At 33.1% G+C, this 24,735-nt stretch overlaps 2 protein-coding genes across 2 annotated transcripts; one reads left to right on the plus strand and one right to left on the minus strand.

Moving 5' to 3' along the window:
- The first annotated feature begins 1,432 nt into the window (after nucleotides 1-1,432).
- LOC101499889 (endoribonuclease YBEY, chloroplastic-like) lies at nucleotides 1,433-8,103 on the plus strand. The gene is made up of 12 exons (XM_004498399.4): nucleotides 1,433-1,974; nucleotides 3,012-3,263; nucleotides 3,373-3,468; nucleotides 3,950-4,133; nucleotides 4,277-4,345; nucleotides 4,428-4,528; nucleotides 4,719-4,811; nucleotides 5,512-5,583; nucleotides 6,049-6,168; nucleotides 6,253-6,303; nucleotides 7,196-7,384; nucleotides 7,723-8,103. Exons 1-12 carry the CDS (start codon nucleotides 1,627-1,629, stop codon nucleotides 7,888-7,890), a joined length of 1,743 nt encoding a protein of 580 aa, XP_004498456.1. The 5' UTR covers nucleotides 1,433-1,626; the 3' UTR covers nucleotides 7,891-8,103.
- Nucleotides 8,104-10,055: 1,952 nt separating this feature from the next.
- On the minus strand, nucleotides 10,056-23,846 carry LOC101499267 (tyrosine--tRNA ligase 2, cytoplasmic). Its single transcript, XM_073367449.1, is given in 20 exon segments — nucleotides 10,056-10,301; nucleotides 10,410-10,469; nucleotides 10,990-11,095; nucleotides 11,269-11,413; nucleotides 11,648-11,681; nucleotides 11,683-11,738; nucleotides 11,826-11,931; nucleotides 12,426-12,522; nucleotides 12,598-12,632; nucleotides 12,634-12,891; nucleotides 13,584-13,668; nucleotides 13,750-13,844; nucleotides 14,258-14,320; nucleotides 20,935-21,040; nucleotides 21,205-21,350; nucleotides 21,651-21,733; nucleotides 21,811-21,916; nucleotides 22,318-22,414; nucleotides 22,511-22,790; nucleotides 23,727-23,846. Coding segments are annotated over 20 exon segments (1,995 nt in total). The 5' UTR covers nucleotides 23,743-23,846; the 3' UTR covers nucleotides 10,056-10,280.
- Between the last annotated feature and the right edge of the window lie 889 nt (nucleotides 23,847-24,735).

Genomic DNA, 24,735 nt, shown 5'->3' on the forward strand with positions numbered 1-24,735 from the left:
TTTCTTTTAATTTAATGTAATTTTATTTTATTGTATTAATAGAATTTTCTTTTTATTATTATTATTGTTTTTTTATTATAATAATTATTAAAAGTTATATAATAATATTAAATTAATTATTTTAATTATTTATAACAATAATTTGTATTTTTTAATGTTATAATTATTTTTAAAATATTTAATAATAATAAATATAATATATCTAATAATAAATAACAAAATTCAACAATAAAAGAATATATAATATTAAAATAAAAGTATTTTTATTGTATTAATAGAATTTTCTTTTTATTATTATTATTGTTTTTTTATTATAATAATTATTAAAAGTTATATAATAATATTAAATTAATTATTTATAACAATAATTTGTATTTTTTAATGTTATAATTATTTTTAAAATATTTAATAATAATAAATATAATATATCTAATAATAAATAACAAAATTCAACAATAAAAGAATATATAATATTAAAATAAAAGTATTTTTATTTTATTAATAGAATTTTCTTTTTATTATTATTATTAAAATTATTATTATTATTATTTTTATTATTATACTAATTATTAATATACCCATTATTAAATATAATAAATATATTATTTTATCCACCAAAAATTCAAAAAAAAAAAAAATTCCCAAGTGGGAGGTCGCATCCCCAGGATGCGACCATGTGTTGCAGTTAAAAATTTTGCGTTTCAAGAGGTCGCAGCCCCAGGATGCGACTTGCATCTGAGGGAAAAAAAAGTAGGGCAGATTGATATATTCATTTCAAAGTGGGGTAAATTGATATTAAAAAAAAAAAAAGATATTATAATAAAAAACCCTCATTCTACATGTTCAAAATTTTGTTTTTTAAAATTGGAAAAATATGAGTTACATGTAACTCATATTTTATAGAATATAATTGAATTAATTTATTTTTATCTCATTATTACGGAGAGAAAAAATTCCACATTAATAAAAGATAAAATTCTATAATAGTTTATAAAGATAAATAACTCAATCAAATACACAAAGATAGACAACATTCAAGTTACTAGAGACCCAATATAAAATCTATAAATTATATCATGAACTTTAACTTAAATTCTAACTGATTTTCTAAACTTACACTACGAAAAAAATTAGTCTCCGATATATAGTATAGAATTAACAATGCACAAGCAGTCAAATCTTGTAAAAAAACTAAAAAGATAGGTTTAAAAATGCAGTCAAATCTTGCAAACCATGGCACAATCACGAAGAACGCAAATGATAGTTTCTAACTCATATTTATATATAGGACATACCTAAATCCTTACAACTTCTATTAAAATGAAATTAATTGTTTATTTTAATTTCTATAATTTTGTTTTGTTTTAAAAAATCACAACAAATGTATCACCTTTTATTTTTCAATAATTGTTTCATTTGAGTGAATATAAAATTTGTTTTTGTGAGAAGTAATCTCTCTTTTATACTATACTACTTCCTCCATTCCAGTGCGTCTTCTCCCGCTTATGTTGAGAGAAACGAAAGCAACATTGAAACGATTCATAGATAGATAGATAGATAATCTCTCTCTCTCTCTCTCTCAATTTTCACATCATCATTCATCACAACATACATACATACATACCTATGCTTCCCCGTTTCTCTCACCTTCTCCGCCACTCTCCCACCCATTCCATCATGTCACGTGCCATCACCTGCATCCCTCACTCCCACTTCTATTCCCTATCCACCAGTAACTACACCGCCGCCCTCCATTTCCGCGGCAACTCTCCTCGCCGTATCTCTTCTGCTCTTTTCGATCGTACCGTCAACAACCACCACCCGCAACTGTTTCAAGGAGTCCGTGCGTCCGCTGGCGGACACAGAGAATATCGGAAAGTCAGAAGGAGAACACCTAGGAGCAAGCAGAAGGAGTTAGAACTCTCCGTCGACATTTGCATCGAAGAAGATTTGCCTGATGATCCTGAAATTTTGGTTTGTACTACTTGAATAATCATAATCCCCATTCTATTAGTTGTAGCCGAACTATTTTTTATGAGGATTATTATAGTCATGATAAATACGAATCATGCCAGTTTTTGGTTTACATTCATCTAATTCTATTCTTTTAATCAAATGGAGGTAGTCATGTCAAATTGCTAGAGGCAGAGGGAAACCTAGAAAAACTATTAACAAAAACCTAGAGATTAATGAGCTAGATAGAGATGTGATAGAATGTTATGGCTTCGATTTTGATTTTTGTAACTCAGTGGGATAAAGCTTGGTTGTTGTTGTTGTTGTGATTGGTGTCAAGTGACTAATCACTTTAGAGGGTAATGTAAGAAATATCAGCCAGTTGGTGACAAAAATCAAATGTTGATGTTATGTTGCACATACATAACAAAATCACGGATGTGTTAGAGTATCAATTGTTAATTTTTTTCATCAATGGGTGATATGTGAATTACTTACTTTAGAGAAGCTACACCCTTTAGGCATAAAGCAGGATTTTTCTTTGAATTGGTTGAAATAAGGCAAAGGGCTTGATGGCACTTAAGGTGTGCATCAATTTAAAATGCCTGCTCTGGTGATTTTACCAATTGTGCCTTCGTTAGTTACTTTGAATGTCCCACAAAGGGTTTAATTTTAAGAGATGAAAAGGCCTAAAGCACAAATTTTAGTGGCTCGATGTTTTTGCTGGCTACGCTACTGCAATGTTTTTTAGAATTGAAAAGAGAATAACAAGAAGAACAAGCTAAGGATAATAATATGATCTTAAGTCTTATTCATTTGTGACAAAAAGAGGATAGCAAGAAGCATGTGCCAAGTATAACATTTTGAAGCTTGGAATAGGGTCACATTTATTTGACTTAATTGAAGTCATGTGAAATATTTTGCGGGAACTTCTTGGATGACTTGTTAATTCACATTCATCTGATGTTGTTTTTAAAAAACAGAATATTTATATTGGAGTTCTAGTAGTGTTCTACATTATTGATTATTTTTTGGGTGTTTGTTTTTTCCATGTGCAGAGTATTGCAGAGATGCTTCGCTTAAATGTTCCAATGGCAATGAAACTGGCATTTGATGGTTTAAAAGGTTCAGTGTATAAAACAAGAGACGCTGCTATAGATGATGTTGGTGGGTTTGATAGTGTTGAGTTATCGGTGCTTCTTTGCAATGATGAGTTTATACGAAAACTTAACAAGGAATGGAGAGATGAAGATCATGCTACCGATGTTCTCTCAATGTCACAACATGTACCTGGACTCAACCTTCCTATTGTAAGATTTGCATTTTCTACCAGATCATCAAAAGTATTCTAAATCACAACTTACATTATGGGATGGCACTGCCAATTGCTAAGTGCTTAAAGAATTCCTTTGTTTGCAGCTTATGTTGGGTGATATTGTCATTTCTCTTGAGACAGCAGCAAGGCAAGCCGAGGAAAGAGGCCACACTCTTCTTGATGAGATTCGTATCCTCATGGTTCGTTTCGTGATATTTTATGTCTTGAGTTGAACTTTATTGTGTTATACTATATTATCTGTCTTTTGCTTCTGACATGTTAAAATTCACATGAGTTGTACAAATTGCTTAGCTTTTATTCATTTTCTTTCTCTATTTTATTACGAAAAGTTTGTACTTGAAATATGTGTTGTTAAGTATAAATCTTGAGTTCACTAACTATTTCAAAAGGGAGAAAATAAAGTTAAAGTAATAATACCGACAACTATCAAGTACACACACTTACTAAAAAACAGAGAAGGTCTGCATTCAAGAATCAATTCACCGAGTGCTGAAGTTTAAAACTTACTCGACTAGAAATAAGTTGTTGGTTGAACATGAGATACATAAGGTGGAAAGTGAACTGGTGTTATGCTGGTCTCTTATCTTCCAAGATTATGTTGTGAAAACTAAAAGTTGACACTTAATAATATTAACTACCTCATGTTTAATCTTTTTGCAGGTCCATGGTTTGTTACATCTTTTGGGATTTGATCATGAAATAAGCGAAGAGGCTGAAGTAGAAATGGAGAAAGAGGAGGAACTCCTTTTGAAGAGTCTTGGTTGGAAAGGAAAAGGGCTAATAAAGAGTGCATATGATGCTATTGCTGACACAAATTCAAATTATCACCAAACCAGTTCGGATGGTAATTGTATTTTTTACAAACATACATCAACATTTGTGACCATGTTCGATATTTTGGTTTTATGTGCTTCCCTCTCATTCAAATAACTGTCATTTGCACAAAAAGTATGTTGGCAAATAATCTTACAGATGAATTGTCAAAAGACAGGAAGAAAGAAGGCAGTCTTAGATTTTACAAACCAAAGTTCAGCTATATCTTCTGTGACATGGATGGTAAGACCTCAGCGAAACATACTCTTTATATTTTCCTTTCTCCTATTTTTTGGTTTTTAATAGAATATGTTTTATATAAAAGGAACATTGCTGAACAGCAAAAGTCAAATTTCTGCTTCAACTGCCAAGGCTTTGAGAGAGGCCTCAGAAAGGGGTGTGAAAATTGTGATAGCCACCGGAAAAGTAAGATTTAATAGAGCCACGATTTGTGAGGTTATCATGCTATAGGTTATTTATTTTATATTGGCTCATACATGTCGATTCTTTGTTGCTGCTACTGCTAATACATCTTAGTAATTTTTAAAATATAAATGTAGACATTCATATGGTTGAAAATATGTTCTGGTAATTAATTTTGAACGTTGGGAATTAGGCTCGTCCAGCTGTGATAGATATTTTTAAGATGGTGGATTTAGCCGGAAAAGATGGCATTGTTTCAGAGTTCTCTCCTGGGGTTTTCTTGCAGGTAATTCTCTGTGCCTTTTCATGCTTCTAATGCCAACTCTGATTCAGCACGGTAGTTCTAAAATTTTGAACCTGAAAACATTTGTTTGTCTATAATAACTTTGCATACATGTTTTAACTGCTAATCAATATTCATCAAGATTTACCTTAAATAATTATGCTATCTCAATCAATCTCACTCATAATCAAACAATAGAATTTTTAAAAGTTATGAAGTTGCCAACATTACTCACAGTGAATATAAGTATTGACAACGATGGCCATAAAGTATATTTTTTTAGATACTTTCTTCAAAGGCTGATGAATAAGAAAGATGTAGGCTTTTACTATGAGAAATTTTGTATATCCTGTTTCTTAATATATTTTTCTTCTCCTTCTAGATCTATATATCATATTTCCCATTATTTGTATTTCGTGCAGATTTTGTTTTCCTTGATTTCTTTAATTAGGGCATATATGTCATCTGTAATTCTAGGCTTTCATTCATTAAAATTGTAAATAAGTTAGTCTATAAGAATTGATAGTATGCATTTCAGTAAATTGCTAAGTCTAGCATATTGTTTAATTGAATAGCCAACAAAATATAGTTTCTGATGTTACTTTTGTTTACAACTTTCCCACTTTCATAATTTCTATGTTTTAAAATGTTGTTATAGTGTTATTACCCTATGCCTTATATTTCTTAAACCACATGATTCCAGGGATTGCTTGTTTATGGTAGACAAGGTCGGGAAATATATAGGAGCAACTTAGATCCAAATGTGTGTAGAGAGGTAATCTCTTTCACTCTCTCTTTTCATTTTACGTAACAACAAATGCTTTATTGGATTTTCAACATGTCTTGTACTCCTTTGTCCTTTCGGACTTAATTGCAAAGGTTAGACGTGGCATTTTAACTGTTTACCACTTTATTTCACTATTGCTTATGAAACATTATGGTTGTGTTGTTGTTTTAGCTGTAAACTAAACCCTGACCCACCTTCAATAGCCATCTTAAGTTCATCGCCTACAGAATTTTCAAGTTTTGTTTTCTTTTTTCCCAATGAGAAAAATCAAACATCTTTTATCCAGCTTTGTGAAAGTCAATTTTGTATCTCAGTTTTCTAGTAACAAAATGATTGAGGGTTTCAAATTTCACAACTAAATGTCTAATTATTTGTATTCTGGAGTGTCATTGTTTTGCACAAAGGTTCTTCTTGTAACTAACTTATATAAGAGTTGTGTATCTTGTAATGCAGGCATGTCTTTATTCTTTGGAGAGTAAGATTCCACTTATTGCATTTTGTGAAGGCCGCTGCTTAACCCTTTTTCATGATCCACTTGTTGATTCACTTCATACAATATACCATGAACCGAAGGTACCTCATTCCCGTGATCCTACATGATTGCTTGCATTCTATTATGCTATTGCTTTTTGTCTTATAGACAAAACTACTTTACAGGCTGAGATCATGCCATCCGTTGAACATCTTCTGGCTTCTGCAGACATTCAGGTATTCACTAGGACAAATTCTTGTTCCCTCAATTATAGTATAATTTGCTATTATTATTATTCCGTTGAAGGCCATCTTCCATATCAGGAAAGGAGGAATGGCATAATTTGAACCTTAGAGTTTGACACTTCACCTTAGATGTATTTTTTTCTTTGTTTTGCTTCATAGTTGTAAATATCACATACAAGTTTGTATGAGCAAATAAACATTTTAATCCTTGAAATTGTAAAGGTGGATCAATTCAGTCCTTAAAATGAAAAAATCAGTCAATTTAGTCTTTTTTCAAATTTAGCACCTCATTTTAAAAGTTCTATGCAAATTTGGTGCAGCAAGAGACTATTCAAGTTAATATGTAGGGCTTAAACTAGTTTTGATTGATGTTTACTAAAGAGATATTTTGATGGAGGGGCTGCTAACTTGTTTGATGTTCTTTAATTTAATGGACTATTTGCTATTTCATAAATTTCAGGGATTAAATTTGTTAGGACTTAGATTAGTAGTTAGTTATTAATAATAGTTGGTTAATGAGTTAGTTAGTTTAGGTTGTTATAAGGCTACTTGTATAAATAGGGAGGTTAGGGAGTTAAAGAGAGACCATTGAATATTGTAATCAATTGTTGAATAGAGAATAGTCTCTGTAAAGGGGAAAACCCTTGGAGGAGAGATTTCTCTCCTATCTCTCAATAAAAATGTTCTTTCTTAGCAATCCTATTCCTGGGTTCGTAACAAAATTGTCTGACCCTTGTAATTTAAGTCCACAAAATGCTGATTAGTTTGCATTTACTGTACCCTGTCTTCAAAGACAACTGCAATGAAAAACCTTACTATATTTATTGTTATTGTTACCACTTTTCACTAGCAGATCTTGCTAACAATTATATTGGTTTTACAGAAAATGATTTTCTTAGACACTGCCCAGAGTGTGGCTGATACATTACGGCCATACTGGTCAGATGCAACAAAAGGTCGGGCCACTGTTGTTCAAGCTGTGCCAGACATGCTGGAGATCGTACCCTTGGGAACATCTAAAGGGAGTGGAGTAAAAGTTTTGCTTGATCATTTGGGGGTTACTACTAAGGAGGTGCCACAAAATAACTATTCACCTCGACATTTACTTCATCGTCATTGTTTTTGGTTTTAATATCTGAAATATAGGAATATTTGCTTTTGGCCATCATTATTTTACTGGGACTAATTCAACGTGAACCAAATATTTCAATGACATAATCAAAACATGGATCAAAAGCAAAAAAAAAAAAAATTTTTTTAAGGATTAAACCGACAATTGTTTTTGCATGGACTAACAGGAAAAAAAAACTGTATTGCATAGACTAAAAGATTATTTAGACCTTCAATATTACACCAGGCTGTGCTGACTCCTATCCTCACATTTCTTCACTCCAAATTTATGATATGCAGATAATGGCTATTGGTGACGGGGAAAATGATGTAGAGATGCTTGAGATGGCTTCTTTAGGCATAGCACTCAGTAATGGATCAGAGAAGACCAAAGCTGTGGCTAACGTAATTGGTTTAAGCAACGACGAAGATGGTGTAGCCGACGCCATCTATCGGTATGCATTCTGAGCATCTAAAGGCTACTACAATCATTGCATCCCCTTCATATAGGGGTTTAAGCTAATACCCCTGATTATTTTTTGGCTTCCATTTTTTTCCTTCACAAGATTAAAGATGAAGAAATATATCATGTCATTTATACTAGTCATTAAAATGAGTAACTAATTCTTCTTTCATTAAGGTTACATTGGTTTCATGTCGAAAGGCATGGCCACTTTGCTTCCCCGTTTGCTATACAACTATTTTTGGAATCAGAAATTAAAAACCCTTTACCAACACAGGTAAACAAACATACCATTGATCTTAACTCTCGATATGTTAAGCATTCAAAGTATTTAAGTGATTCACATATTTATATTTAAGTGATTCACATATTTATATTTAAGTGATTCACATATTTATATTGCCATTAAAAATGATTTTTTTTTTTTTTGTGATTTAAATTGATCTTTATAATGATATAGGCTGAACATTTTAAAGGTTCTCGTTTTAATCCTTTTTGGTGACTTTATTGATCACTTCGTTTTATAACAAAAGGTGAAGATAACATGTCAAATGACATAAAATCATAGTTTGAATTATCTATCTTTAAGAGAACATGAGCTTATGGGGTATCCCTAACTCAAAAGGTGGTGCCAAGAGAGCAGGAAAAAGGGAGATTGTCTGATTGAACAACTGTTTGATCTTGTTCGATGTTGCAGCTGTTGTACACTGCAAAAGATACATTTGTTCTAGAATGTCCGAGTCTTTTGTCTATCCCATGTAAGTAGTCCGATTGGTGAATTAAGAGATACCGAATGAGTAGATTCAAGAAATTAACATAGTCGCTAATTTCCAACTTTCATCTAAAAAACATAGAAGCAAGTTGACAATTTTCATTTATTTGAACATTCACTTATTCAAGCGCTTATTTAACAGCTAGGCTTAATTATTAATCCATTTTGCAATTTAAACGATAAACTTTTTAGTTCTTTTATTTCCTCCTAGCAATGACATTCAAATTTCTGAGTAAGGATACAATCATATACTATAAATTTTGAAATAAGCTTAAACACTAACAAATAATTAGGTTAATTACTCTCTACAAGTCTTCAATATATTCATTTATTTTCAACACTATAAAAAGTAACTTCATACAAATAACCAAATCATTTAAAAATTCATTCTATGTATGAATGTACATTTAACTCTTCACAAAATGTATTGCAAATATCAAAATTAGTGAGGACAATATTTAATTTCTATCGGAAATAAAATTAAAATGATTCAATAAATAGTAAAATAATGATACATAAAAACTTTAATTTTTATTCATTCATTCAACACATTATTTTATCTCTCTCTTATCACATCATCAACATATTCAACTTATCATATCACTTTCATTATCTCAAAATGTATACACTTTTATAGGTGTTCACCAAATATTTTTCAAAAATATTTGGTAGACACTTATATATAGCAAAAATGTTTGGTGGACACCCATAGAGGTGTATTCATCTTGAGAGAAATAAATAGAGTGATATGATAAATATGATATATTAATGATGTGATAGAAAAAAAAAAGAAATAGAAATAAAATAAAGTGTTGAATTGATATATAAAAAATTAGGATATATATGTATCATTATTGAAAGTAAAAGTAGGGCTAGCATCCTCGAATTACTTAAACAAAATAACCATGGTTCTTTGTTTCTTTTCATTGCTCTTAAAATCGAAGCGCATCTAGTTAGGCTTCAACATCTTGATTATAGAAGCTCAATCCACATCTTGAAATAATAGAAAAGATCATATGATAAAACTATAAAAAGAATATTCTTCTAGACAAAGAATTTGGCAAGCAAGTAAGCAACACGCAGAGAAACGTGACTATATTGCGAATTGAAATTTTACAATTAGTTTCAAGCCTTGCGTATTCGAACTTCATTGTTTTTTCTTTATTTATTTCTTCTCTTCTATAGCTAAATTCTTTACTACTTTTTTTTACACGTGCCATAGGGCTTAACACCCAAAGATGATAGGATAGGATTAGGATGTGCCATGGCCATCTACAAAATTTTATTTTCCTTATTATTAGTATAAGATGTGTTTACATATTGTAGCTTCAGACTATATTTATATACATTACGTTTCCCAGCTATATTAGCTATTCGCGGTGGATTGATCTCAGTTAGTGCAGCTCAAAACGGCACCACTAAACAATTTTTTTTTAAATTGTCACAATAATATTACCCTCAACAATATTAGAATATCGACTAAGCTCCGCTTTGAAACTCCTACCAATATCAAAATATCTCAAATCCGCCATATTTCACATGTAAAAAAAATGCATTTAATAAACGAAAATTTTATGCCTGTTTGGCAGATAAAAAATTAGCCTAAAGTCTTTAATCAGCACATTACTTGGTGACCTTGTAAGCCTGCAGACCAAAGACAAATTCAGTTTAGTGTATATTCATAGACAAAACATATACACAAACATCAAAATGATTGCTTGATGCATTTTACTAATTCCAAACGAAGCTGACCTTGACCCTTTTTAGTAGCTATTTAGCATTGCTGTCTTTTCTAAAGTGTTTCCTTACAGGCTGCATGTTCCAAGAAATAATCATTTAGCTTGTGCCATACAGGAAATAAAGATATTAAAGAAAGCTTTTACTCCAGAGTTCATAAAAAATGATTTTTTACTTTTTAAAAAATGAATTTTTGATTCGGCATTCACACGTATTAATGACTTATAGGAACGCATAAGGGTATTGATATGTATCTGACATGATACAAAATAGAAAATTTGTGACATGATACAAAATAGAAAATTTGTGACATGATACAAACTAGAAAATTTCCCTAGATCTCCGCTGGTAGTCTACTAATTAAGCGTCTCGGTTTATCATATACTAAACACCACATAGAAAATTTAAACCCAAAACATGACAGTAGACTAATCAATACGATTATGAGAATTTACAATGCGATATATTTGAAGTATGCGTGTACCAAAAGGATCTAGGTTGTATGCAATCACAACTCGTAACTTCATACAATCCAAATACAAAAATTAGGAGGGAGTATACAAAAAGATGCATAAACACAACCATAAATCATTACCTCTAGAATTTTATTCAATGACTTCGATAAAGCTGGTTTAAGGTCACCAGGATGTAACTCTCCGATTTCATAGTCAGTAACCAATTCTTCAAAACTTTTGAACGTCCTAGATTGAATGGAAGCACAAACATATAACAACCAAAAAATTGAGCATGAGAAAATTAATACTATTACCCCTATTATTTGCAATATCAAGAAATTAATGCTATTATAAAATATAAAGTTCCAACAAATTAATGTTATTATGAAATATGGGACAAGGAAAATAAGCAAACTTACTTATTCCCCCCATTATTCTCACTACGCTCCACAGTAAACTCGTTAAACCATGGTAAGATAAGATGTTTAATGTAGTCCGGACATGGGTTTCCCTCCACAATCTTGGGTGGGCAATAAGCCTTTTTTATTTTCACATTCACCTCAGCTTATGATATCCAAAAATACAATACAAAGTTTGAACATTTACGACATACAAATTACAAAAAATTGAAAAAATATTTACCATGAAGGAACATATAGCTACAATCTTACATAATATCACAACCTTTTATTCCATCATACTAAATATTTTTTGTAAAATTATATTCTTATATTTTAGAAATTCACAACAAAAAAAACATTTTGTAATTATAGCGTATTTAATAGCCCTCTTAGCAACTTACCTCCTCATCTTCCATGAAAATGGATAATAATTAATGGGTCACTTTTTGACATTTTCTCTTGCCCTTGCTGTAGACCAGGTACCATGTCTGAAAACCATCTCAGAATCAATTCGTAAGCAATATATAACATAAATATACACTAGCTGAATGGAAGGAAATCTGGAGAATACTTACGGTGGGATAAAATAATGGGTTTTTTCTTCCTCTTAACAATATCACAATAATCTCTGGCAAGCACATTCACTGTTTTTTGATCCATTCCCATTTGGCAAATGTCAACCTATTGTAAGATCAAAAGAATCATGCATTATTCACCAATATATTTCTCAAGCAAATTGACAACTATAGATGAGGTTAGGATATAAGAAACAGTGCAACAACTAAAGACCTAAACAGGAGCATTAAAAATCAATATAAGCTAGTTTACATATAGAAACAATAAGAAACTGGGACTGAAAAATCCAAGAACAAAACAATTGAAGTTAAAGTCAAGAACTGTTAATGTCGTGCAAAGAATTAAGATACCCAGGCAGTGAACATCTATCATAATTTCCAAATGCCAATTTCTCTGCAACCATTGTAGCAATCATACATCCATTTATTTATTTAATAGTTTTCTACAGTGGACTAATAACAACCATCCTGAGCATATATAGACACTTTTCGGCAAGTTCATCTTCATAATGATTTTATTCAATGTCAAGCTAACAATGTATTTATATTTTATAGTCATCAATGCAAACATTAGTATATAGGAAAAAAAGTGAATTGTACCTCAAGGGAAAAAATGTCAGCACATTGCATGCATGGATAGAATATTTGAGAAGCAGTCACATCATCATGTTCACTTCGTCCCATTATTTCTCTACAACTATAATTTAGAAGAATCAAACATGAAACAACATTTCAAGCGCAAATCCATTAATAAATATGAAAGCAAGTTCACCTGATAATCCTTCCAACGCTAAACTTTTGAGCTATATATATCCAGCACAAGAGGTCAGTACTCACCAGATCTGGCATTGATCTCTTTAGACGACCACAAAAACTCAACTTTCCCCCCTTTCAGATCCAACCCAACAGCTTTCCAGATTTCGATCATGTAGCGGCCAACCGTCTCAATTTTCTTCAAATCTCTCCCCAATTTATTATTAAGCACAGCAAACGAATCAGCAATCAATATTTTGACTCGGCAACCAGCAGATGTGAGCTTGTTCACATTAATTGTTTTCATGATTTCCTATATACATAAGTAAAAGAATGTAACTATGTAATCATACTCCTACTTCAAAAGATTCCCTTCACAATGGAAATCAAGTGATCTACTGAGGTATGTTTGATTTCAAAGTGGTGATTGCAAACATTATTTTAGTAAGATATACAGTTTCAAAAATATAGTTTCAAATTAATTAAAAATTGGTTTTGCATCCAAATCTTAGTTTGACTAGAGGTTAGACAAGCAACTTTTGTATGAAGTTGAAAAATGTAAACTTGCCAAATTTGATTTTAGAGTTAAAAACATTCAAAGCATACCCTTAGAACCCAGTACCAAATCAACTTTAAAAAATATTAAATCACATTTGTCAAAAATATTGGAAAAAACCCAAGTCCCACATAAAATAAAGATAAGACCTGAAATGAGTTTCTAAAAATATTGAAAAAAAACCAAGTTCCACATAGAATAAAGATAAAGCCTAAAATGAGTTTATAAAGAGTGGGAACCCTCACTTTATAAAATAGTGTGTCTTTTATGAAGTTCCCTGAAATGAGTTTCTAAAAATATTGAAAAAAAACCAAGTTCCACATAGAATAAAGATAAAGCCTAAAATGAGTTTATAAAGAGTGGGAACCCTCACTTTATAGATAGAAAAGGAAGAATCAAGTCTAGATAAAGGGTAAAATAGTGTGTCTTTTATGAAGTTTTGAATGCACTCTTCCCCGACACTTTATAAGGAGTTCATCATCTTGAATGCACTCTTCCCCGACACTCCTTATAGTCTCAAACCTCTGCAACAACCTGCAACAACACAGCACCATGGAAATTGAAAATTAAATGGAAACCTCTGGAGTTGAAAACAGTGCAGTAGCAGAAATTTACTGCTGAGTTGTTGCATTTGAATTGGATGATTCAGCCACAGACAACGTTTCAAGAGCTTCTGCTTCCTCCACTTCTATCCGTTCCCTGGGCAACAACTATGTAGTCAGTGGCTTAATGATTCAACATAATGTCATTGCTTTTGCTATTTCTATCTTCTCCTTTATGAGAGAGTTTCATCCAAGAAACTACATAAACGTTTTTACACATGCCCAAGATTCAACTCACCCCAAAGATGCATACCACAATAACTGAAACTCACCGATATTTATCACAACATTTCTCATACTTGAAAAAATCTCCACCGTATTTTACAAGTCAAAAAATGTATTTAACAACAATGATAATTTCATGGTTGCTTGGAAAATAAAAAAACTAGCCTTAATCAACACATTATTTGGTGACTCTGTAAGCCTGCAAACCAAAAATAAATTCAGTTTAGCGTATATTGATAGATAAATTATATACAACACCAAAATGATTGTTTTATGTATTGTAACTTATTCTAAACGAGGCTGACCTTGACCCTATCTAGTAGCTCTTTAGCATTGTTATTAAAGTGTTCCCTTACAGGCTTCATATTCCAAGAAACAATCACTTAGCTTGTGCCGTATAACAGAAATGAAGAAATTAAAGAAAGCTTTTACTGTTGAATTCACAAAAAAATGCTATAACATCACTACGTTTTCTATGACCAAGCACACAATGAATAGTTAGAAAATGTAATCAATAGTATTGTCCAGAGAAACCTAAGCATAAGGGTAATAAATGAAGCAGATCTACATAACCACTTACCACCTGAGCCCCAATAAAGATATTATGATGCATAAATATAAATATAGATAGATGGAGTGTAAATATAAACTCTATAAAGCAGATATACCAGTTGTGCTTTACAAAGAGAAGGTAATGATGATTAACCACCTTAAATATATTGATAGAACTGATCTCAAGTACACATTTCTCAACACACTCTTCCCTATTGGTTAAAACTCACATGGAACCCACCAAATTTATATAGGCCCCACATAATTTAGCGAAGCCCATATAAAATTCAACCAATAGGAAGGAGTGTGTTGTTAGCATTTTTCAACTCTCAATTATGGCCCAAGGTGAGTGCAGAATCAATAATAGGGTAGGGACCTATATAAAAAATGAATAAATTCTTGAATGTTCGAAGATCCAGCTCCATCCAAAATTCCCACTATTTTTTGCGGAACTTTCTTATTTTATTTTCTGTATCTTTACAATAATACAAAGCAGAATTTATACAGACTCGGAGATTAAGGCTGGGCGCTAATCTAGCCTAAGAATTAGGGAAGTTATTCTCCTCATAATTGCTAATTCTAATAAGATAGGAAAGGCTAGGAATTAGCTAATACTAATCTATATTTAATGGACATACAGCTGTCATAAAACTGTACAAAACAAATCTGTTGATTCTCCTTAATTAGCGCCAATCTTCAACACTCCCCCTCAATCTGGGTGGTAGATATCTATCATACCCAGATTGGACCTGATAGTTTCATATGTGTGCCTTGAAAGTGCCTTTGTTAGAATGTCTGCTGTTTGTCTGTTTGATGAGATGTGGTTAACACTTATGATCTCATGATCAATTTTCTCCTTAATGAAGTGTTTGTCTATTTCCACATGCTTTGTTCTATCATGGTGAACCGGGTTTTTTGCAATACTTATAGCTGCCTTGTTGTCACAAAGTATTCTCATAGTGTAGTTAGTAGGAATTTTGATCTCATCCAACATTCGTTTGAGCCAAATCCCTTCACAAATTCCTTGTGCCATAGCTCTGAATTCAGCTTCTGCACTACTTCTAGCGACCACAGATTGTTTCTTACTTCTCCATGTTACCAAGTTTCCCCATACAAAGGTGCAATAGCCTGTGGTGGATTTCCTGTCAGATAAACTCCCTGCCCAATCTGAGTCGGTATAAACTTCAATTCCCTGGTTGTGGCTCTTCTGGAAATAGAGCCCGCGGCCAGGTGTACCCTTTAGGTATTGAAGGATTCTATTTAGAGCCTTCATGTGAGTCTCAGTTGGGTTGGACATGTAGCGACTAGCCAAGCTCACAGCAAAACCAATATCTGGTCTAGTGTGAGTTAGATAGATTAGTTTTCCAACTAAGCTTTGGTATCTATCCTTATCAGCAGGTACACTTTCTTCTTCACTTTGTTTCATGGGTTCTACCGGAGTATTGGCAACTTTGCATCCAAGCATCCCTGTTTCTTTGAGTAAATCCAAAGTGTATTTCCTTTGAGAAACACAAATACCATCCCTTGTCCGAGCAATTTCCATTCCTAGAAAGTACTTGAGTTGGCCCAAATCTTTGACTTCAAATTCTTCGGTTAAGATACTCTTGAGGTGGCTGATTTGATCATGATCATCTCCTGTAATAACAATATCATCAACATAGACAATAAATAAGGCTATTCTTCCCTCCGGAGAGTGCTTAACAAACATAGTGTGGTCTGTTTGGCATTGGGCAAAGCCATCTTCCCTGACAACTCTTGTTAGTCTATCAAACCATGCTCTTGGAGATTATTTCAAGCCATAGAGGGATTTATGGAGTTTGCATACCATGTTTGAGGTGTCATGTGATTCAAGCCCGGGAGGTATTTGCATATACACCTCCTCTTCTAGCTCACCGTTTAGGAAGGCATTCTTTATATCTAATTGGTGTAGGGGCCAATCTAGATTTGCTGCCAATGATAATAGGACCCGGACTGAGTTGAGTTTTGCCACAGGTGCAAAGGTCTCTTCATAGTCCACTCCATATGATTGTGTAAATCCCTTTGCAACTAATCGGGCCTTGTACCTGTTTATACTCCCATCAGCATTGTGTTTAACCGAAAAGATCCACTTGCATCCCACTGGTTTCTTCCCTTCAGGTATTGTGGTGATTTCCCATGTGCCATTTTTTACCAGTGCTTGGACTTCTTCAGTTACAGCTGCTGCCCATTCAGGTTTCTGTAGAGCTTCTTGAACATTCCTTGGAATTTCTATGTTGTCAATGGCTGCTACAAATGATCTGTAGTTTTGTGATAATTTTCCATAGGAAACACAATTCTCAATAGGGTGTTGAGTGCAAGTTCTCACCCCTTTTCTTACAGCAATAGGAATATCAATATCAACAGTGTCAAGATTCACAAGGAGTTTAGAGTTTGGGACAACGTTACCTGTAGGGATTTCATTTTCTGGAATCTGGTGAGACTCATGGCTTTGCGGTGGAGCTGTGCTAGGCTCTACTTCCTTCCTCCTTCTTCTTTCATAAGTTTTCCAACTTCCTTCGTGTGTACCTTGATTATGTTGGGTTGTTCCAATTTCATTGTTTTTTCCATTTTCTGCCTCGGCCACTGCTTCAGTTTCTGTTTGATTATGTTGGGTTGTTCCAATTTCATTGTTTTTTCCATTTTCTGCCTCGGCCACTGCTTCAGTTTCTGTTACAACAACCGGTTCAGGTTCTGCTGTCCTTTCAGCTGGGATAGGGGCAGTTTCTGTTTGTTCAAACATCCAAGGTTGGTATTCTAAAGTTTCAATTGGATATGTGTGTACTTGCTCCCCCTGAATGCCAACTTTGGGGTAGTATGGTTGGTTCTCAAAGAAGGTTACATCCATGGTGTGGTAGAATTTTTTGGTGATGGGTGAGTAACATCTGTACCCTTTTTGGTGAGGTGAGTAACCAAGAAAAATGCACTTGATAGATTTGGGGTCAAGTTTACTACGGTGTGGGTTGTGGTTGTGGACGAAGGATGAGCATCCAAAAATCTTTAAGGGAATGGAGGTGAGTATTTTGCTGGTTGGGAAGAAGATTTGGAGTGTGGAGAGGGGGGTCTTGAGGTTAAGGATCCGGGAAGGCATTCTATTTATAAGGTGTGTTGCCGAAAGGACAGCTTCCCCCCAAAACTGGTTCGGGACATTTGTGGCTAACATGATTGATCTAGTTACTTCCAAAATATGTCTATTCTTTCTTTCCGCAACTCCGTTTTGTTGTGGAGTGTCCACACAAGAGCTTTGGTGAACAATGCCAACTTTTTGTAGGTAAGAACTTAGAATCGAATTGTAGTACTCACAACCATTGTCAGTTCTAAGCACTTGGATCTTGTTGTGAAATTGAGTTTGCACCATGTTGTGGAAAACCTCAAAGATCCTTCCTACTTCTGATTTCTCTTTCATTAAAAATACCCAGGTAACACGAGTGTGATCGTCAATGAACGTGACAAACCATCTAGAACCAGTAACATTCTTAATGCGTGATGGTCCCCATACATCACTATGAATTAGGGCGAAAGGTTGGGATGGCTTATAGGGTTGGGGTGGGTATTGGCTACGTGTATGTTTGGACAATTGACAAATTTCACACTGAAAATGCTTCTGATTTTTATTGAATAAAGAAGGAAATAATTTTTCCAGATACATGAAATTTGGGTGGCCTAATCGATAGTGCCATAACATTACAGGATTGTCACTACTTGGAACACTAGCTGCTGCATATGACTGGTTCTTGAGTCCTCTTTCTAATTCTTCAGCTTGAAGTAGGTAGAGTCCAGCACACTCTTTAGCACTGCCAATCGTCTTCCCCGACTCCAAAATCTGAAATTCACACAAGTTAGGAGAAAATTTAGTAACACATTTCAAATCTCTTGTGATTTTGCTAATGGACAGCAAGTTGCAATCAAGTTTTGGCACATATAGAACATATTCTAGTGTAATATTAGGTGACAAAATAATTGATCCTGTACCCATGACCTTAGAATGTGTGCCATCTGCTATTCGGACAGTGCAGTTAAATGGATAAGGAGAATAACTAGTAAACAAATTAAAATTTCCAGTCATGTGATCTGAAGCCCCTGAGTCAACAATCCATGACTTTGTTTTTCCCATGCTAGTATTTAGAGCATGTGAGACATTCCCTCTCTGAGCCACTACAGCCGTACCACCTTTTTCTGTAGAGAGCATGGTTTGTTTGAAGATTTTTTGTAAAGCCTCCATTTGTTCCTTGTTAAATGGAAATGAAGTAGATTTTACCTCAGCTTCTTGGTAGTTAAAAATTGCGTTGCCTCTGCTGTCCCTGCTTTTGAATTGCTTGGCTTCTGGGGGTTTTCCATGTATAACCCAACATATTTCTTGTGTATGGCCTGGTTTCTTGCAGTGATCACACCAGGGACGATTTTTCTTTTGAAATGGCCGAATTTGGTTTCCTCTTGCAGCCATTGCTGAGCTCTCGGTGGGAGGTGTTGAGGTGGCATTTCCCAACATGAGTTTCCTCCTGCTCTCTTCTCTCCTTACTTCTGAAAAGGCTTCCCGAATTTTGGGAAGAGGTTTGGTTCCAAGGATCCTTCCACGGACTTCATCAAGGTCCTTGTTTAGTCCCAATAGGAACATGTAGATTCTGTCCTTCTCCACCAGCTCTTTGAATTTTTTCTTATCCCCTGGACAGTCCCATGTGACTTCTTCATATACATCTAGTTGTTGCCAATGTCTACTAAGTGTATTAAAATACTCAGTAACAGAAGATTCTCCTTGTCGAAGGTTGTGTAGAATGCTTCTTATCTCAAATATGGCAGAGGTATTGTCCACATTTGAATATGTTTCCTTCACAGCATCCCATATCTCCTTTGCCGAATCATAGAACATGAAATTTTCACCAATTTCGTTGGTCATGGTGTTGAGCAGCCATGACATTACTTGGCTATTCTCAAGTTTCCATTTTTGAAGGGTGGCATCTCCTTCTTGGGGACATTTTGTGTCTCCTGTGATGTAGTCTTCTCTCCCTTTTCCTTGAAGGAAGATCTTGACTGATCTTACCCATTGGGTATAGTTTTGACCATTTAATTTATGGCCAGTGATGAGATGACTGAGCCCATCATGTGAACTGGTCGGAAATGATCCAGTTTCCATCTTTGGCTGTTTTATATATATATATATATATATATATATATATATATATATGAACTTACATGTATATGCAATTGTTTTACGAATTTTGTAGAATTTTACGATTCTTGCCACAATTCCATTTTTTATTTCCCCTCCCTCATTTTAAGTAAATGAATAAAGTGAAAATAGAGTAGTCAGGTTTAAAAAGGGTAGATGGATGGTTAAACGAGATTACATACATAAATAGGAGGACAAAGGGGGAGAGGTACGACATTCAAATTTGTAAACAATTGAATGAATAAATCACAGAGCAATGGCTTTGCTGTAGAAGGGTAAACCCTTAGAGGAGAGTCTTCTCTCCTATTTTCATTCTTTCTGCGGAACTTTCTTATTTTATTTTCTGTATCTTTACAATAATACAAAGCAGAATTTATACAGACTCGGAGATTAAGGCTGGGCGCTAATCTAGCCTAAGAATTAGGGAAGTTATTCTCCTCATAATTGCTAATTCTAATAAGATAGGAAAGGCTAGGAATTAGCTAATACTAATCTATATTTAATGGATATACAGCTGTCATAAAACTGTACAAAACAAATCTGTTGATTCTCCTTAATTAGCGCCAATCTTCAACATTTTTCATATATCTCTTTCCTCACCTAACAGGCTGACCTTCCTCCTTACTGATAGGAATGGGCTGGGGCCCGGCCCACGAGTGATGAGGGAGATCTGTTAGTTAACAGAGATGAGGTGATGCCTAAGCAGTGGCGAGTATATGTGAGAAAGAATAAGAAAGGGAATGCAGGAAAAGTGGGACTGCCTAGCTGGCACAGTTAGTTAGTATTCCCCTAATAAATAGAAATGTATGGGGAATTAGTTTGGGAGGTTATCATTTTCAGTTTTCACCTTATAGGTTGGGCAGTGAGAGAATTATTTTCTGGAGCATTAGCTCTGGAATCATTTTCTGTTTTCATATCCATTAATACAATAATTCTCTTCATCTAATTCTATCTTACCTTTGTTCTATCACTTACCTATTAGCCTCTGCATTTCCCCTAGCTCTCCTCTGATAGTCCCAACTAATTAAGGGTCTTGATCTATCATATACTAACTAATAACCAAACATTTAGATTTGAAGCCCGACATATTATCAGAATATGGAATGTGATATATTAATTGTTTTAGTGTTGAGTAAGAAGATTGCCTTCCTAGTATGTTCTCAATGCTGATTTTGCTTTTAGAACTTGAGAGTGAAGGAGTATATAAAAAGATGCATGAATATAATCAGTAAACATTACCTCTAGAATTTTATTCAATGATTTTGCCAAAGCCGGTTTGAGGTCACCTGGATGTAACTCTCCGCATTCATAGTCAGCAGCTAACTCTTCAAAGCTTTTGAACGTCCTATATTGATGAAGGGAAGCATGGGCATATAACAACCGAAAAAATTGAACACAAGAAAAGAAAAGCTAGAAAGCATACTTAAGGCAAACACAGTGATTCAAGAAATTATTACTATGATTATAAATGGAAGATAAAGTTCAAATGGGTGAAATAGCAAAACTTACTTATTCCCGCCATTTTCTGCACCACACTCCACAGTGAACTCCTTAAACCACGGAAAGATAAGATACTTAATATACTCAAGGCATGAGTTTTCTTCAACAAGTTTTGGCGGGCAATAAACCTTCTCTATTTTCACATTCACTTCAGCCTATGAAATCACAATACAAAACAGTCACCAAATATTTCAAAACAAAATTACAAAAAGAACCAAAAAATATTTAACGAGAAGGAACAAATAACCAAACTCTTACATAAAATCACAACATTTTATTCCTTCATACTAAATATTTCTGTCAAATTCCCTTTTTTATATTTTTTAAATGTCACAAAGTAAAAAAGATGTATTTTCTTAGCTGTCATCATGTTCAAAACAGAATGCAACTAGATATGACAATTGAACTTTACCTTTCAAATAATGACAAAACTAATAGCCCTGACAGCAACTTACCTCCTCATCTTCCATGAAAATAGATGATAATGGGCCACTTTTTGACATCTTTTCTTGCCCTTGCTGCAGTCCAGGCAACATGTATACAAATCCCCCAAGAATCCATTAGTAAGGGAACATAAATATACCCTAGCTGAAAGGCAATCTGGATAATACTTACGGTGTGATAATATTACAGGTTTGTTCTTCCTCTTAATAACATCACAATACTCTCTTGCAAGCACATTTACTTTTCTCTGATCCATTCCCAGTTGGCAGATGTCAGCCTATTTTAAGATTAAAAGGTTCATGCATTATTGACCAATATGTTTCAAGCAAATTGGTAATTATAGATGAGTCTAGGAAATATTAATCGGCTTATCATGATAATCAAGCATGAGAAATGAAAATAAATATTAGCTAGTTTACATACAGAAACAATAAGAAACTAAGAAAAATCCAAGAACAGAACAAAGCTGTGAACTTCTATAGTAATTTACACATGCCACTTTACTGCTACCATTGTGCATCCATTTATTTTTCAGTTCTTTACAGGTGAGCCTATAAGGGTACCATTATGAAAAATCTTAATGTCAAGCCAACAATGTATATTATATAAGTTAAAGTAGTCAATGCAGGCCTCAATATATCAATCAATATCAATACATAGGAAAATGGTAAAATGCACCTTGAGGAAAAATACATCAGCACACTGCATGCATGGATAAAATATTTGAGCAGCGGTCAAATCTTCATGTTCACTCCGTCCCATTATTTGGCTACACCTATAATTTGGAAGAACAAAACATGAATCAACATTGCAAGTCCAAATGCAGTATTTAGTGGATCATATGAAACCATTTTTTAATCAAAATACAAACCTGACAATCCTATTAAGGCTGTTGTTCTGAGCTATACCTAACACAAGAGGCCAGTATTTATCAGCTCCTGCATTAATCTCTTTAGACGACCATAAAAACTCAACTTTTCCTCCTTCTAGATCCATCCCAGTGGCTTTCCAAATTTCGATCAAGTATTGGCCAACCGTCTCAATTTTTTTTAAATCTCCTCCCATCTTGTTATTAAGCTTAGCAAACCAATCAGCAACCCATATTTTGACTCGACAACCAGCGGATGTTAGCTTATTGCTTTCAAAACACCCTATATACATACATAAGTAAAAAGAATGTAACTATTTTAGCACACACCACCTTCAAAAGATTCCCTTCACCAAAGAAATCAAGCAACCAACTAAGTGTATGTTTGATTTCATAATCATAATAGAGACTGACAATTTATTTCTTCAAATGTGGTTACAATAAAAAATACATGTTTGATTGAAAGTTTGATTTTGTCTCTAAATCTCATGTTGCTGAAGTTGATGATTCTACACTAACCAAATTTGTATTCAAAATATATCATTCAAACTCAATTTTTTGAGAGGCAAAAGTAATTTCAAACACAAAACTAATTTTGACATATTTGAGTGATGTCAAATAGAATTGATTCTAAGTTGAAGCTTTGATTTTTAATGTTGGACTCCAAACATTGATTTTAAACATAAAATAATTTTAAGTTCAACTAACTTTTAACTAACGGTGAGTTCTACGGTAAACCACATTCATAAGTGATCCACCGTGGACCAACACTTAAAAATCATCGAAAATTCTAACAACTGTCAACGAATATTGTTTAGAAGTAATACTTCATGACCCTCCTCGTCTTTATGGATAATACGGTGATGACCTGATTGACGTCGATTCAATACGAGATACATATTAGTTTTCTAATATTTTATCAAACTGATATCATTTAATTTCAGTAACTATTTCAATCATAGAAAAGAAAATAGTCATTAATATCTACTTCTAAGAGACGAGTTTGTAGCTAAGTTTTAAATATTTTTCAAGTGGTCCATGGTAGACCATGGTTTATATTAGAATTTGCCTTAACTAAACTAAAATCAATCATTCAAATATAATTTTAGAACCTCAGAACCAAACAAGCAAACACATGAACTTCACCATGTGCTTCTCAACACTTGAATGCACTCTTCTCCAATGCTTCTCAACAAAATGTGAAGTAGTAGAAACATACGGCTGAGTTGTTGCATTTGAATCGAATGATTTGAGAGCTTCTGCTTCAGCCATTGCTATTGCTACGCTCCGGCGTCGCGGCGTGCACTCTCCGTCGGAATATTTCTATAGATATTGTTTCCATTTTAAATTATTCTTCACTTTATATAAACATTCATAACTATGGATTCAATTTTTTTACACTTATAATAATAATAATAATAATAATAATAATAATAATAATAATAATAATAATAATAATAATAATAATAATAATAATAACAATAATAACAATAATAATAAAAATAATAATAATAATAATAATAGTAATAATAATAATAATAATAATAATAATAATAATAATAATAATAATAATAATATAACTACATATTCTTGAGACCCATAGCTAAAATATTTTGAAAAATTATTTGTCAAAATAAAATACTGATTTATAATATAATATATAATTTTTTTTTCTTTTACTGTAAATAATTGAGTTAATTAAATCAATAAAAAATACAACATATTCACACTACTTAGTTATAAAATAAATAATATTTTCTTTTATATTTTTAAACACACATATGTTTATAAATTTATTTATATAAATAAGGATTAATTTTTGAATTGTTTTAAATTATTTTTCCATATTACAACAATTTTTATAAAATAAGCTAACAATACTGACATTTGTTTGAGCTTGACGGATGAAATTTTCTCATTTAAATTCTACTTAACACAGCTTTAAATATATTAAAATTATTTAGGCTAATGTCCTTAATTTAGTAAACCACAAATGATTTCTAATTTTTTAAGGCACTCTCTTATTGTCGTATATATTGACGTTTTCTTTATTAAAGAAAATGCAGGTCGACGTTAATTACAACCTAACATCAATTCATATCTTCATTTCCTTCTTTAAACGATTGCTGTCCTAGATTATTCCTATCTGATATCTAATATCAATCAAAATTAAAATAGCTATCAGAAGTTCAAACTTTTTCTACTTTGATGATTTGTGATTCATGATT

This window comes from Cicer arietinum, chromosome 4, assembly GCF_000331145.2.
Source record: "Cicer arietinum cultivar CDC Frontier isolate Library 1 chromosome 4, Cicar.CDCFrontier_v2.0, whole genome shotgun sequence".
Taxonomy (NCBI): domain Eukaryota; kingdom Viridiplantae; phylum Streptophyta; class Magnoliopsida; order Fabales; family Fabaceae; genus Cicer; species Cicer arietinum.